Below are 16,460 nucleotides of genomic sequence, written 5' to 3' on the forward strand. Positions count from 1 at the left end.
GTGCTCCTTTTGAGTTATTAATAACGCAGACTCATTGCATGAAACCACAAGTCAACAGATGCAGGTGACACTGAGTCTTGTTTTAAAATAGCCTCACTTCAGAGACAGTCAGTGTTTGTTGCTAACCTAATTTTGCACATATGCAATATTACATATATTATATACACTTAGCAATATGTTCCACTTTGGGTTTTTTATACAGCCTGCAGACCAATGACTCCTTAGTGTGAAACACTGTTGTATTAGTTGTTGTGTTGTGGCACCAGCGTGCATTTGTGGTTTGCTTGTTTTAAACTAGTTTTAATCTAGTCATGTAACATCAGTTCTCTTCTATTGGTTAGCACAGGGTTATTGTCACAACATTAGTTCCTGCTGAAAGTTGTAGAACTTGATTCATAAGTGCAAATGCTTATAAAACATGGTGTTTTTGTTAAGTCATTTCTGCCTCAAACTGAACTGGATCTTTCCTTTTCTTTTTCAGTTTTGCATTTTGTTTATTATACTCACTAACAACTACTTATAAGTCTACTCTCTCTCTCTCTCTCTCTCTCTCTCTCTCTCTATATATATATATATATATATATATATATATATATATATATATATATATATATATAAATATTTATAGGCAGTGGTGGAAAGAGTACTGAAAAATCATACTCAAGTAAAAGTACGATTACTTGCCAAAAAATGTAGTGCAAGTACAGTTAAAGTATGTATGAGTAAAAAGTAGACCTTTTAAATGTATTCAAGAGTAGTGAGTAGTAGGCTTGGGCGGTATCCAAATTTTGATTATGATACAAGGCTCAGACTTGGTCCAATCATTTATTACTCTCCGTGTGGTACAACAAAATCAGTCACCAAAGAGGGAACATCACTGAAAAACTGACATCACTGTCTCTCCCTCTCACACACACACACACACACACACACACACACACACACACCAAACTGCAGCTCGCCCCTATAAGGACCCACACATTTTACAACACTGTAAATGCGACCTTAGGTTCGCGGTCACCTGTTTGTTGCACAATTTTCGAGGATCTGGCAAGAGATATGCGAGGTCTGTATAAACACACACACATAGACACACAGCACCACACTCTCTCTCATTCACACACACACATAAACACACCCATAAACAGCATCCACGCGGAAGCACGCATGCTCGATCGCTTGCTTTATTTGGAAATTTATTCCTGCACCGCAAGAAATCTGGTCGGGTCCCGCCCGCGGCTCCCATGGTACAGCAGCGGGAATGCAGACCTCTAGTTCATATTTACCACGTTTCCCTTCTCGTTTGGTCAAAGCCTGAAATACTGCCAAACTCTAGAGGTTGTGTTCTTTTTCGAAACCAGGTTACTTGGTGCGCGACTCGCCATCTTACCTCACCTCTCTCTCTCCTTCACACATACTCATTTTTAGGCATTAAATAACTAATATTTAATACTCATCTCCTACATGTCATTGTTTTTTATGACGGTATAACTGTATTAAAACTAATATCGTTGCTATTTTTAGATCCCGCGGTATACCATATTACTGAATTACCGCCCAAGCCTAGTGAGTAGTGAGTATTACACTGTAAAAAGCTGATGCATTTACATGCAATATGTGGATGTGTGTAAACGTAACATTCTGTAGTGCGTTTAGTTATTGCCTAGCAGGCACACAACGCCATAGGATGGTAATATTAGGTTCGATTTAGGTTGTGATGTCAGGTGACCAAAATTCAACATCTAGCCAGCGTCTTAGGACAACGGTATTTTGATGTCCAATAATGACGTTGATATTTGGTTGATTTTTTTTTTTAAGGTTGTGTTAGAAAGTGACCAAAATCCAACTACATATTGAAGTCAAATACTGACATTTATTCATCAGGTATGGCAACCAAAATCCAACATCTGAGAGACGTCAGTTGACAGCAAGTAGGTTGCTGGTTCGAGTCTGATAGACATCATAGTGCTAACGTCCACACAACGTCAAGCTGTAACATCATTAGACATTGATATTTGGTTGCTTTTAGGTTGGTCGTTAGACATTGACGTTGTTGGCCTGACGTTGGGTTCTGATGTCGATCCGATTTTCATTTCCAAACAAAAATGCAACCTCCCCACAACGTTGGGGTACAATGTCAATCTGATGTCATGTTGACGTCTTGTGCCTGCTGGGTGTTTAAGGCCATTTTGGTCATCATACAGTAAATATCCGCCATCTTATCATCAGTGACATAAATCTAAACACTCTCTGGGTCAATGCATGTAAAGATTTTGGACATCTTGGACACTTTTAATGCTCACTGGCTCTTCATCAGACAATATTGATCACAGCATGTTGCTCTTTTATACAAATCTAGATTACATGATCTCACAACAAAAGAAAAATAAACATCAATAAATTGAACACAACTTACATATTCATAAATAAACTACAGAAAAAAACACAATAACAAATCCTACAGTATAAACTAAACCCTAAATAAAGAAAAATTAATCAAAACAAATCCCAAATGAACTATATGCACATGTACTGTAGATGAAGCGCATATGTTTTACATTGTGTTTCATCTATGTTTTACATTAATGTCTATATCATAAAAATACTTTAACTGTATTCTGTTGTTTTTATTACAATTTACACAGCCGTTTTCATTGCGTATTCATTAAGATATGAACTATATAATTAACACTCACAGGTAAAGTTTATTTATATAATGTTCAACAAAATCTCTCCCCTGTAAACAAACATCTTGTGCACTCTGAATATGACTCATCTGAGATAAATGTAATGCTACATTATTTACAAGCAACATGTTACCAATTTTTGATCAGTCAATGGAAAGAATCTGAAAGATGGGACTTTTGTTTTCGTATGGTGGAAAGGAGAGACTGTTTCATTCTTACAATGTCGGCATTGTAGTGCATGAAAAGTCCATATAGGAAATGCTCAAGTGTGAAAAGCCCTAGAGATATCCAAACAAAACAATAGAAGTGCGTCCCTGCATAATAATACAAGGTCAGGTACTGATCATGCTTTGTTCAGTGTTCATTGTTTCTAATGTGACTTTGAATGCTTTGAATATTTGTGTGACATTTAAAGCCATACCGAAAGTGACAGCAGATAGGTTGTACTTCAGATCTTGAAGCTAAAATAACTAGCATTTATATATATATATATATATATATATATATATATATATATATATATATATACATATATATATATATATAATAACTGATTCGAGGTTGTGTCTCACAATCCACATTTTAGCTGTCTCTGCCCTAACATTACAGCGTCTCTGACCATGCCCTTTGCTGTGCGTGTGTGTGTACGTGGTAAGTGCATGTTACCTGAAGGGTTTATGATCTCATTAAACTGGATGTATTTGTTTGTAGTCCCCAAGCTTTGTTCGCTGTTGGCTTTGCTAAACTAACTCTGTAAAAGCCAATGCCACAGCCATATCACCCTGCAGCCCACGACCGGTTAATCACTGAAGCTAAGCAGGGCTGAGCCTGGTCAGTACCTGGATAGGAGACCACATGGGAAAACTAGGTTGCTGTTGGAAGTGGTGTTAGTGAGGCCAGCAGGGGGCACTCAACCTGTGGTCTGTGTGAGTCCTAATGCCCCAGTAAAAGTGAAGGGGACACTTTACTGTCAGTGGGCGCCGTCTTTCGGATGAGACGTTAAACCGAGGACCTGACTCTCTGTGGTCATTAAAAATCCCATGGCACTTCTCGTAAAAGAGTAGGGGCGTAACCCCTGTGTCGTGGCCAAACTCCCTCAATCGGCCTTTACGATCATGGCCTCCCAATAATCCCCTTCCACCGAATTGGCTCTATCACTGTCTCTCCACTCCACCAATAGCTGGTGTGTGGTGAGCGCACTGGCGCCGTTGTCCTGTGGCTGCCGTCGCATCATCCAAGTGGATGCTGCACACTGGTGGTGGTGTGGAGAGACCCCCCTCATTATTGTGAAGCGCTTTGGGTGTATGGCCATACACAATAAATGCACTATATAAATACACATTACATTAACAATGTCTCCCTTTGCATTCAACTTTGAGTGTATTACATTCAGAAATGTTGTTTATGTTTACACAGCTACATTACACATCAATTAAAGTTTCAAATATGATATCGTATTTTAAATTTTATTCAACAGGATTTGTAGTTTTGATTGCCTGGAGTAACATCACATAAGCTGGTAAATTCCAACGGGAGAAGAGATACAGACTGAAATAATGAATGTCTGGGGGGTTTTTTTAAATCCCCTTTTACTCAGCCAGTGAATAGTTTTGTCAAACTCTTTCTTTTTAAACATTTCTCTTGTCCCTGCAGGCCATCTAGAAGGCTCCAGGCCTGTCTCTTCACAATGGTCAACCCGCTGGACTCAGTCAACCCCAGCCATGCTCTGTTTGAGGGCTTTGTCCAGGCGCAGACATGTAAAGAGACGCAGCAAAACTTCACCGAGCTCTGCCGCCACCTGCAGGTCGACCCCAAAGACTACAAGCACTTCTACAGCAAACTGAAGGACAGACTGAACTACTGGAAGGCCAAAGACCTCTGGCAGAAGATCGACAAGAGAGCCGCTCATCCCGACTATGACCAGGGAAAAGCATGTCACCAAAACAAGGTGACTTAAAGAGGACCTATTATATTCCTTTTTACAAGATGTTAAATAAGTCCCTGAGTGTGTATGTAAAGTTTCAGCTTGAAATTAGGGATGCACCAATACTATTTTTTGGAACCGATCTGATCCCAATACTAAAATTCTGAGAATCGATCGATACTGTGCCATTTTTTTAGCCATAATACAGTTTCTATAGTTCTTGTAATAAACTAAAATAATAAATCTTCTTTAGTAAAAATAACAGACCTATAGGCCTACTATATATGACAGATGACACAATCTAACCAAAAACATTTCAACTGTAAACTAGGCTATATTATTTGAGCATTCGTTATGGCATTGATCTGATCTCTTGTGGTCCAGCTTATGGTTCCTTTTTTAAAATTAACATTTCTCTTTAAACTCTGTAACAGGCTACCACTATTGACCCTAATCAAAACACAAATGGGTCTGTTAAATAAAATATTGATATAAAAAAATTACTGTAAAATAGGTTTCAAAGTAGCCTATATTAGGCTAAATCATTTTCTGTTATTGACAATCTATATGCACCCGTCGGTTTCACTTTTATTATTTAATCACCTATTTTGAACACAATGAGCCAGGCTTTACAAGCTATTTTAAATCCATACACGGTTGTATTTAGTAGATGTCTGTGTTGCTTTATGTGTAAATTGGGTAAAAATCCAAATATAGGAAATATTACTTGCTGTCTTTTTAAAAGTGAAATGTTTTTTTCTCTTATATATAAATCTAAACAATTTGAGCATGCCTGCATGCAGGTTTAGTTTCTTTTTTTGTAAAATGACATGGGCATGGCATAGTTGTATGCTAATGATTATTCTAATTTTAATGCTAATGCTTATGAGGACATGCCTGTTGTTCTTGTAAATCAAAACACTTAAAAATCATACTTAATGGAGTTTTTCGACACAAACATTTAATGGATATTATATCTGAATTTAAAAGGCAGATAAAACTATAATACTACTTTTTTATAGGCTGTGAAGTAATTAGTTATGTTTTAAAAAGTACTATACCTTACCCAGGCACTTGCTGCACTGTAAACGTCTATAAACTAGCAGTTTTAGCAATTAGTGTATTTTGTGATTCATGTTTTAATTTTCCACATTCATTTATGCTTTTGAAATGCATTATGTGACCTTGACCTTAAAGCAGGGGTCACCAATCCTGGTCCTGGAGGGCCGGTGTCCCTGCAGGGTTTAGCTCCAACTTGCTTCAACACACCGGCCTGGATGTTTCAAGTATACCTAGTAAGACCTTGATTAGCTTGTTCAGGTGTGTTTGATTAGGGTTGGAGCTAAACTCTGCAGGACACCGGCCCTCCAGGAACAAGTTTGGTGACCACTGCCTTAAAGTTTAAAAAAGAGACTTTTATAAATGTGTTTAATAGTTTTAAGTGATGTATTGTCTGAGTTAGTGTTGTATATTACAGTACAAAAACCTAACAATAAGCTGTTAGCACATTTTCTGTTATTAATACATATTTATTTCTTATACAACATATAATTTCAAACTACTAAAATGTCAATAAAAGTCACTTTGACCACTTAAACTCTGCTGACCCGGTACCGGGTCCGTGACGTCATCGACTTTCGCTTTCAGATTTAAAGGGCTAACGTTGCACCAGATCCCCGTAAGTGGTGTCGTTTGAAAGTGTAGAATCTATATTTTATGCACATATGGATCACTTTGGTTTTTATTTTACTGTATAAAAGTTGTTTACACTTAAATACACAGTATTTTTGGATACCCAAGCTAGGTATTTTACATTGGTTCATTTTCATATTTTTTTATATGACACATGTACAAGTTATAGCTCAAATGAAAGCTCTTGCCGGTGGTCATTCAGTTCTAGCATTCTTTTTACTGAATTATATTCATATGTCAAACAGTTGTTGAATGAATTGTGGTGTTTCCATGGCGCAGAAATGTAAACAATACATTCATGATCAATAAGCAGCCCCAGATAGCACAGACAGCTGTCATCTCTTACCTTATGCTGTGCCCTTTAGGGCCATTCTCCTCTGTTTTTGAGGTGATGTGCATAAGTAATCCTTTTATATGTCTAATGTGGTATAAACACAGTGAATTATGTTTGATCAAACAAAAGAATAGTGAAATATGTAAACAAGGATCAGTCTCTGTGGCTTGTACAGCACCTCTCATCAGTTGGAATGCAATAACTTTTGCATAGATTATGGTAGAGACCTTTTTTTTTCCTATGGTTACAGACATGAGCAGGAACCACAAAAATTAATTACAGCACGGTAGACCACATAGAACCTAAAAGGTACGCTTTCAAATTTGAGTTTATAAAAAAAAAAAAAAGCGCCTCTTTTTTATGTGTTTATTATAACACATGCAACATATACAGTTATTTTAAACACTTTCAGTAGTGTTTTATGAAAATTCAAAGGGTTTTCTTTAAAATGATACCAATTTTTTGCATTTACACCTCTTTATGTGGATTTGGGAAGCTTTTAAATTTGGGTTGGCAAAATCCAGGCGGAAATCCCCAAATAGCAGCAGAGTTTAAGTGGTTAAACTGTGGAGTTGAATTTTCGACATTAAAAGTCGACAGGATAGAGATCAACATCCCATAATGCAATTCACAACCGTAAATAAACAGAAAACATTTGTGAATCACAAAATACGGAAACTGTTAATTTGCAGATTTCTTTACAGTGTGCCTTACTAAATAGATTGAAACTAAATGGATTCAATGATTCACTCATTTGCTGTTATACTTGTGGTTTTACTGTCATATTTATTCGTTCAAATCCAGCAAAGCAAACAGCCAAAAACACATTCAGCAAAATATTATTTAATGCTGTTAAAATGCCCCAAAAATACTAATGTGATCGCTCTATTCAGCTCTGGCCAAGTAACCTGCTCTCTCTCTCTCTCTCTCTTTTTTTTTTTCCTCTTTCTGTCAGTGTTTGGTGTTGGGCGCGGGTCCCTGTGGTCTCAGGACAGCCATTGAATTGGCTCTGCTTGGCGCTCAGGTTGTTGTTCTGGAGAAAAGATCATCTTTCACGAGGAATAATGTCCTGCATTTGTGGCCCTTCACCATTAAAGACCTTCTCAACCTCGGGGCAAAGAAATTTTATGGCCGATTCTGCAGTGGCTCCATCCATCACATAAGTCAGTATTTACAGTATACGTTTAGTTGTTTTAGTTTGAACACAAAGTGATTGAAACAACATTCACAATATGACATATTGTTGTAGATTTTTGCACAATGTCTTTTATCAGGGCAGTGTTTATTTAATTAAAAATACAACCGGTAGTAATTATTAAGTATTAGGTAACACTTTACTTGAAGGGGTGTTCTTAAGAATGAGTGTGAATGAGATTTTATGCATGCTTATAACAACTGTTATTAAGTGTCATTTGCTCAGTTGTGTTATTTTAAAATGCAAAGATGACATTGTTTGTTTTGACAACTTGACATACACAAATACATCACAACTTGTTTTTGTCTTTGTCATTACAACTTGACATTACCAAGACAACAAAACTTGTCATAAACCTGTCATAAACATGATTGTCGTGAGTTATTATAATTGTGTCAATAATGTTTTTCTGATCATGTTTTCAGTGGAACAAATGGAACAAATAGGGTAATAAATGTACAGTACCTAAGTATTTTTGCCTATCTAAGTTTTAGGAACAACAAATAATAACTTGACTTCTAGTTGATCAATTGGTATCAGAAGTGGCTTATATGAAAGGCAAAGTCCTCTAGATTATGCTTATTTATCAAAATAAAATATGGTCATGATTTTTAATTATTAATATAAATTATAAAAATATAATTATTAATATAAAGTCATGCTGCAGTGGAAAAATAAGGAATACTTTGTCTGACTCCCATGAGCTCTGCATCCTTACATCTCTGCAATGACTCCTCCTTCATCTTACCCCAGACATGCTCAATAATGTTCATGTCTAGCGACTGGGCTGGCCAATCCCGAAGCACCTTGACCTTTGCTTTTAGAAATTTTGATGTGGAGGCTGAAGTATGAGAAGGAGCGCTATCCTGCTGAAGAATTTGCCCACTCCTGTGGTTAGTAATGTAATGGGCAGCACAAATGTCTTGATACCTCAGGCTGTTGATGTTGCAGATCTTGTCCCCATACTGAATGTAACCCCAAACCATGATTTTTCCTTCACTAAACCTGACTGATTTCTGTAAAAATCTTGGGTCCATGTGGGTTCCAATAAGTCTTCTGCAGTGTTTGTGATGATTGGGATGCAGTTCAACAGATGATCATCAGAAAAATTGACCTTCTGACACTTTTCAAAATGATTAGCTTGAAGTCAAGTTATTTTTGTCATGCTTTTACAACTGGGATCAACGTAAAATGTAAAAACTGTTTTTTTTTTAATGTAAATATATTTTAAAATCTTAAATTCTATTCTGTTATTTGCGTCTCAAAGGTGAATTTTCAGCACCATTACTCTAGTGTTTAGTGTCACGTGATCCTTTGGAAATCAATTGTACGTATATTATGATCAACAAACTTTTTTTTTTTAATGATATGTTTTTTTGATTATCATGTAATTTGATGTTCAAAAACGTTTGTGTGTTTAGTAAGTTTTGCTTATTATTGATAATGATTGTTAATGATTAATGATGATTTTGATGACCTTTCTTTACTGTTACCTTAGAATTTAATGCATTCCTGTTGGATAAAATGTATTTGTAAAAAATAAATTCTAAAAACTTATTACTTTTATTCAGTAAGGAAATAAATGTGTAGCTATTGGAATATTAACTTTTTTACTCACCGATATTATAGTTATTTATATTATGAAACCATTACTGTTTTGTTGAAACTTGAAATTTAAATAAATATTATGTATTATAAAGATATATTTTTTTAAATAGTTGCCAGGAATATTTTTCAAATTTTTCATTTATTTTAATTTGATCCACTAAAATACCTGAAGAAAAAAAAAACTACAGACCTAAAAAATTCAACGTGTGAAATAATAATGACCTTTATTAAAATTAAGGATGCAATTATTTAAGTAAAGCAAATATTTAAACTATATACGAACCGCAGTAGCATATAAATGCTATTTTAGTTGTGATTCTAAAGTAACATTGGATAAGCTATAGTATTGGTTTATTTAATATGATTTATTTTTTTTTATACATATTTAATTAAGGTCTTCTCACACTTTGCTGTCCAAACGGTGCCCAGGCACGTTTCCCGATTCGTTTGAGAAGTGTGAGCGCTCTGAGTCTGGCTCAAGCGTGGTTCAGTTGGCCGGCCCTGGCCCGATTGGATTAGGTGTGCCAGAGCGCAGTTCACTTGGGCTTTGGCGCGGTACGCTTATAGTGTGAGTGCAAAGCGCGCCTGAGCCCGAAACTGAAGACAGTGACTTTTAAGGGACTGCTTCTTATGGATTCATTAATCATTCCTACTGTTCAAGAAGGGGGTGAGGGACAAGCGTGTTTCGGCATAGTTCAAGGCAACTGTACATATGCGAGTACGCCCTGAGTTGCTAAAAATGTGCATATATAGTTTAAATTATTGCCTTGTGTTGAAAAATATGCACATATAACTTGAATTACTGTCTTCTTGCTGAAAATGTGCATACAGTATATAACTTGAATTATTGTCTTCTTGCTGAAAATGTGCATACACTGTATAACTTGAGTGATGTAATGGATTGTGCTTGTATGCAGGTATCCGTCAGCTGCAGTTGATTCTGCTGAAAGTGGCTCTGTTTTTGGGGGTGGAGGTTCACACTGGTGTGGCTTTTGAAGGTCTAAATGAACCATCAGGATCTGCAGGTACAGATTACTCTAGCTGCATAAGATGTTAAAGTCGTTGAATCTATCTTTTGGTTTGTTAGTCTCATATCTCTTTCTTTTTCTCAGGATGGAGAGCAAATGTGTCTCCAAAGTCCCACCCAGTTGCAGATTTTCAGTTTGATGTGTTTATTTCAGCCGGAGGGGGGAAATATGTGCCTGATGGTGAGCAAAATGTTTATATAGAGGAGTTGATTTCATGCACCAAAATCTTTTTTTATAATGTATATTCTAATATGTGATTACATCAATTTTGTAGATATTTATTTTAGTTTTATTATTTTATTTTTATTAAAAAATATTGTGTTGTAAAAAAACAAAGTAATAATATTTGTATTAATTAAGCTTAGATCTTGACATCCAAATCACATCGTACTAAATGATTTTCTAATTTGTTCACTTTTGCAATCTTTGTTAGATTTAATTTGTAGTTTAAATAATGGATTACATTAAACGTAATAAATAAAAGTCGGAGTCACTTTGTAGTAAATGCTTGAAAAATTTTATGTTTATAATATTTTTTATTTTTTATTTTAATAAATTCAATTAATTGTAAAACAAAATTGTTTTAAAAGCCCCATTATTAAGGTGACTTATTTTATTAAAAACTTTCAATTTGTTAAAGTAAAATATATATTTATATTTACATCTTTATGATTTTAAATTTAATTCACAGTCGCAGCTTCAAACCCAGACCTGGGCATTTTACGGCCCCCCGGCCACATGCAGCACATGCAGACTTTTAATAGCCTGTGTGGTTTATTTAATTTCAATTTAATCACAAACAGGACCTTGCAATGCGCAGGTCTGATATTGCGAGTCAGCTAAAGGGGACTTTCACATATAGCATATTTTGCATGCTCAGTTTCATTATTTCAAATGGACATGTGCCTGCTCGGCCCGCAAATAGGAAAGAATGTACATGCTGTATGTCACGCTCGCGTTTCCAGGCGCAGCAAGTTGAAAAAATCTAAAACTTTTCAGAGTGCAGCGAGCAAACGACGAGTAATGTGACCGTAACCAACCAGTCAGCCTCACACTTTGTATGGAATTACACCGTAATAAAAGCAGACTAATTATCTCAGATTAACGATTTAACTAATGCAGATACAGATGCTCTCAGTGATTATCATTACATCACATCACTTCAGTACACTTGTTCAGCCCAACACAGGCTAGAATTCTCTCAATGAACATTAAAAAATAATAAATGAATGAATGAATGAAAATTAACTAAGGTGAAGCAATCAAACAAACAAACAACCCTGTGGCATTTATATGAAGTTGATATTGTTATGCTGGTCTTTAAAGTTTAAACAAGAATCAATTTTATGCAAAAAGTATTTCAGAGTTTTTATGAATGTTTTTTTGAATAGTTTCACAGAATTTTATATATTTTTGAAAACAAATTAGCTGTATTGGTCTGGCCCTCTAAAGCTGCCCCAGATGCCCCTTGGAAAAATAAATTGCTCACCCCTGTTCTAATCTTTGCTTTTATCTGTGTAAGGCAAGGCACGTTTATTTATTTATACAGCACATTTCATACACAGTGGCAATTCAAAAAGCTTTACATAAACAAGAATAAAAAGACTAGTTTAAGAACATAAAAAACAAACAATAAAAATGATTTAAAATAAAAATTAAAAATTAGGTAAAATAGGTTATAAAAGAATGAAAAAAAAAACATAATAGTATGATCTGTCGGATGTAGCACAGTGCTCATTCAGTCTAATGAAAAATCTATTATAGTTTCTCAAAATAGTGACGCGCCAGCGGTCCGCCTCAGATCGCCTCCCTTTTTAGACCAGAACGCCTATGGGCGCACAAATGAGCGCTAAGGCATTTGCTATTTAAACAGCGTAGCGCAACGCCTCAAAACGACTCTTGCGCCAAGCTGAAACTACCAAAAGACTATTGCGCCGCATCTTGCGCCCCACTGTGCCGGGTGTATGATAGGGCCCTTTATCTTTATCTTTTCTACTCTTTTGCCCGCTGTACAGCACAGTTCTCAACTATTTTTGTCTTTATTTGTGCTTTTATATTTTAAAAGTAAAAATATAAACAGAAAATACTTGAATTTTATTTATTTATTTATTTTTGAGAATGTTAAATCTTTAATCTTTATTTCACTTAATTCATATTTAATATTGATTTACATCAACCCTTCCTTGTTGTCGTTTTTCCCTGTGAATATTCAGGTTTTAAGATAAAGGAGCTCCGAGGAAAGCTGGCTATTGGTATCACTGCAAACTTTGTAAACCGTCACACTAAACAAGAGGCTCAGGTGCAGGAGATCAGCGGTGTGGCCCGAATTTACAACCAGCAGTTTTTCCAGGCTCTTCAGTCTGAGATTGGTAGAGACTCATACAAACATTTATCTTCTCTAAACGAGTGCCAGTTCTTAACTCCCATTATGCCTAATAAGCTGCATTTGGTCATGTAAAAGCTTACATTGAGGTCACCGAGCATGTAAACACATTAACCTGCTTTTCGACAGGTATTGAAGTGCACATATGGTATGTGACAAGAACTCGTTTGTAGGCTGCACGATCCATGGAAAATATGTGATATTGCTGTTGAATATTGCAATATAATATTGCAGTAATATAGCGATATTCCTTGAGATATTTTTTTTGGTTAAAAAAAATAATAATAATAATAAAAAAAAATATATATATATATATACACACACACACACACACACACACACACACACACACACACACACACACACACACACACATACAGACTTATTAACCCCCCTTTGATTTTTATATTTTAAATATTTCCCAATTGATGTTTAATAGAGCAAGGAAATTTTCTCAGTATTTCTGATAATATTATTTCTTCTGGGGAAAGTCTTATTTGTTTTATTTCAGCTAAAATAAAAGCAGTTTAAGAATTTTTTGTAAACAATTTTTAGGTCAAAATTATTAGCCCCTACAGAACAAACCATCGTTATACAATAACTTGCCAAATTACCCTAACCTGCCTAGTTAACCTAATTAACCTAGTTAAGCAATGGCAAAGATAAAATAATTCAGTTATTAGAAATAAATGATTAAAACCATTATGTTTAGAAATTTGTTGGAAAAAAATATTCTCCGTTAAACAGAAATTAGAGGAAAGATTAATGATGGTGAATAATCCTATATATATTTTTGAGGTGCAAACATTTACATTCACTTTGGAATACTAAGATTAAATAATTTGTGAAAACTAATAATTAATAATATATAATATAAATAATAATTATTTTTTATTTTTTTGTACTTTTAGAGGGATTAAAAACATTGAAAAAAATGCATATATTGATAGATTGTATTATTTATTTATTTTAAAATTGGGTTCACTCCAAGGGAAGTCCACAAGGGAAGAAATAAGGACTGCAGCATAAGGTATGCTTGAGGGTTAAAACAATTTTAAATCATTTTTCCAAAGCATTTCAATTTCAGTTTACTTCTCAAAGTGCATCCAGAGTTTTTGGTTTCCCAGAATTTTTATTTCGATGCATCCCTGAAAAAAAAGGTACTTTTTTGCACCTCTCTGTGATATGAATATTGCATTTACCAGGGGTTCTCAAACTCGGTCCTGGAGGTCTGGTGTCCTGCAGATTTTAGCTCCAACTTACCTCAACACACCTGCAAGGATGTTTCTAGAAACCCTAGCAAGAGCTTTATTAGCTAGCCCAGGTGTGTCTGATTAGGGTTGGAGCTAAAATCCATCTAAAATCAAGCTAAAATCAGGATGCCGGACCTCCAGGACCGAGATTGGGAACCCTTGGCATATACTATTATCACGATAGCTATAATTTTCCAATATATTGTGCAGCCATGACCTGTAGTGAAGATTGAAGCACATCCAGAACTAAGCAAACATTTTGCTGTTAGAGACATAGAGGAAATATACAGCAAACTCAGACACTTTCTTGACCTAAATACTCATACTCAATAAAAATGTGCTCTCATCTCAAGCTACAGAAGTGCTGATATAAAAATTCTGCATCTTGAAAGTACCATACACTGTGCAGTATAAGGCATAGGTTTCCTGCTGACATGTAGCAATACCTTTTGTAGGGGCTTTACTTGTTTATTGAACTTAAAAGTTGACATAACAAGTGAAGTACTTGGAATACGATGCACAAAAATTCACCAGAAGAAGTTAAACTAATTTATTAATAAAATCGGGTCATTGGGTTATTTTATGATTGTTTATCAGCATTTTTTCAGTACATTGTTGTGCATGTAAACATACTTGACAAGAATATACCATTGCCTGTTTTCATTCTAGAAGAAAAAAGCAACTTTTTTGTTTTTTCCTTTTGGTCAAATTTAGCAATCTATTGAAGACTGATTTGTCTCCAAAAATACTTTGAAGTAATCATACTCTTTTATCTCTGTCCTCTGTGTTTGTAATGTTTTTCAGGCGTTGATCTAGAAAACATTGTCTACTACAAAGACGACACCCACTATTTTGTGATGACTGCAAAAAAGGCCAGCTTGTTAAAGAAAGGAGTCATAAAGCAGGTAGGAAAGGCATTCAAGACCTGAGGAGGTTTTGAAGATTCCTCAACAGAGATTTTTATCAACAGACGTGTTCAAACTTGTGTCCAGCTCGCGTCTACACTCACAACCACATTTTCAGTCCTAACAGTTATTCTTGTCCTCTGCTGTCAGCGTATACTCACTGGAAAAGCTGCAGATACTATCTAGTTGTGTTCAGACAGAAATGCTTTTGGCATAATAATACATCTCAAAACAATTAATCTGTGCAAGTTACTTCACTGAACAACGCTGTTCATTTTGGTAATCTTTAATCAAAATCTGGCCATTTGCTTCTGCTTTTGGGTGCTTTCACACCTGCCTTATTTAGTTTGATTGAATCGCACTAGAGTTTGTTTTCCCTTTTGGTACGGTTCGTTTGGGCAGGTAAGAATGCAGCAATCGTACTCGAGTGCGCACCAAAAGCGGACCAAATAAGCGTACCGAGACCTGCTTGAAGAGGTGGTCTCGGTACGCTTTCAAACGAACCCTGGAGCGGTTTGTTTGTGGTGAGAATATGATCCGTACTAAAACAGGTCCAACCGCAAAAAGTACTGCGCCTTCTGGACTAATCCAGCTGCTGTAGGCCGATGCGCTGTGCAATATGGGATATGGAGGAAAAATATTTGTTGACAGCGCTTTACCAACAGAGAGAGAGGGGAAAACATTACCTGATGGATCGTTGGTAATATTTACGCAAGATGACCATGTGGCAGTTTAGCTAAATTAATTCACGGCTCCTCCTGAAGTGACGAGTGATGCATTAAACACTGTTTTCCAGCTGCGGCCGCGCTTCATTTTCGTAATGTATAGTTTGTCTAAAGCAGGGATACAATCAGCCAGCGCAGTCGTCCCTCCTGAGTAAAAGGTTTTGTTTGCCTGCGGGAGTTCACTGGCATTTTCCCGCACGTGAATTCTTACCAATCAATAAGCAGTTTAGGAAATATGTTCAACAACATCTGGCCAATGAGAGATGTGGATTTTCTCAGATTACTGCATTTTGGTTCGTTTCAACTGGTTCGGACCAAAGCCAGCAGTGTGGTGTGAAAACGACCCAAAGACGGCAGAAAATGCAACAATGTATCATTTATTGCGCTTGGTCCGGACCAAATGAAGAGAACTACAGATGTGAAACCACCCTTAGAGGGCAATTCTGTGATTATTTCAGTTGGATGGCTTGTGTAAAATATGCTTATCGAAAAAAAAATCTATTTCAGTTGGAAATGCATTCAGTTCAATTCAAGCTCATTTGTATAGCGCTTTTTAGAAATATATATTGTTTCAAAGCAGCTTTATAAAAGGTGCACATTACTGAATTACAATCAAATTAAGAAAAGATCAGGTTATTAGTTACCTTAACTTTAACTAATTAACAAGTAGCTAATAGATTTTAACAGTTATTATATATACTGTAAACAGTTAACCTGCAGTTATAT

The 16,460-nt window shown here is 35.7% G+C and overlaps 1 protein-coding gene across 3 annotated transcripts in view; it reads left to right on the forward strand.

Annotated features, from left to right (window-relative positions):
- Positions 1-16,460, forward strand: part of mical1 (microtubule associated monooxygenase, calponin and LIM domain containing 1) — a 68,079-nt gene that overhangs the window by 14,993 nt on the left and 36,626 nt on the right. For all 3 annotated transcript variants that reach the window (XM_087306075.1, XM_087306076.1, NM_001316730.2), the window contains 6 exon segments: positions 4,341-4,635; positions 7,593-7,800; positions 10,358-10,465; positions 10,553-10,648; positions 12,682-12,837; positions 14,909-15,009. In XM_087306075.1, the coding sequence (XP_087162201.1) occupies positions 4,375-4,635; positions 7,593-7,800; positions 10,358-10,465; positions 10,553-10,648; positions 12,682-12,837; positions 14,909-15,009 (930 nt within the window). In that variant the 5' untranslated portion in view covers positions 4,341-4,374.

This window comes from Danio rerio, chromosome 23 (assembly GCF_052040795.2).
Source record: "Danio rerio strain M-AB ecotype USA chromosome 23, GRCz13ab, whole genome shotgun sequence".
Classification (NCBI taxonomy): Eukaryota; Metazoa; Chordata; class Actinopteri; order Cypriniformes; family Danionidae; genus Danio; species Danio rerio.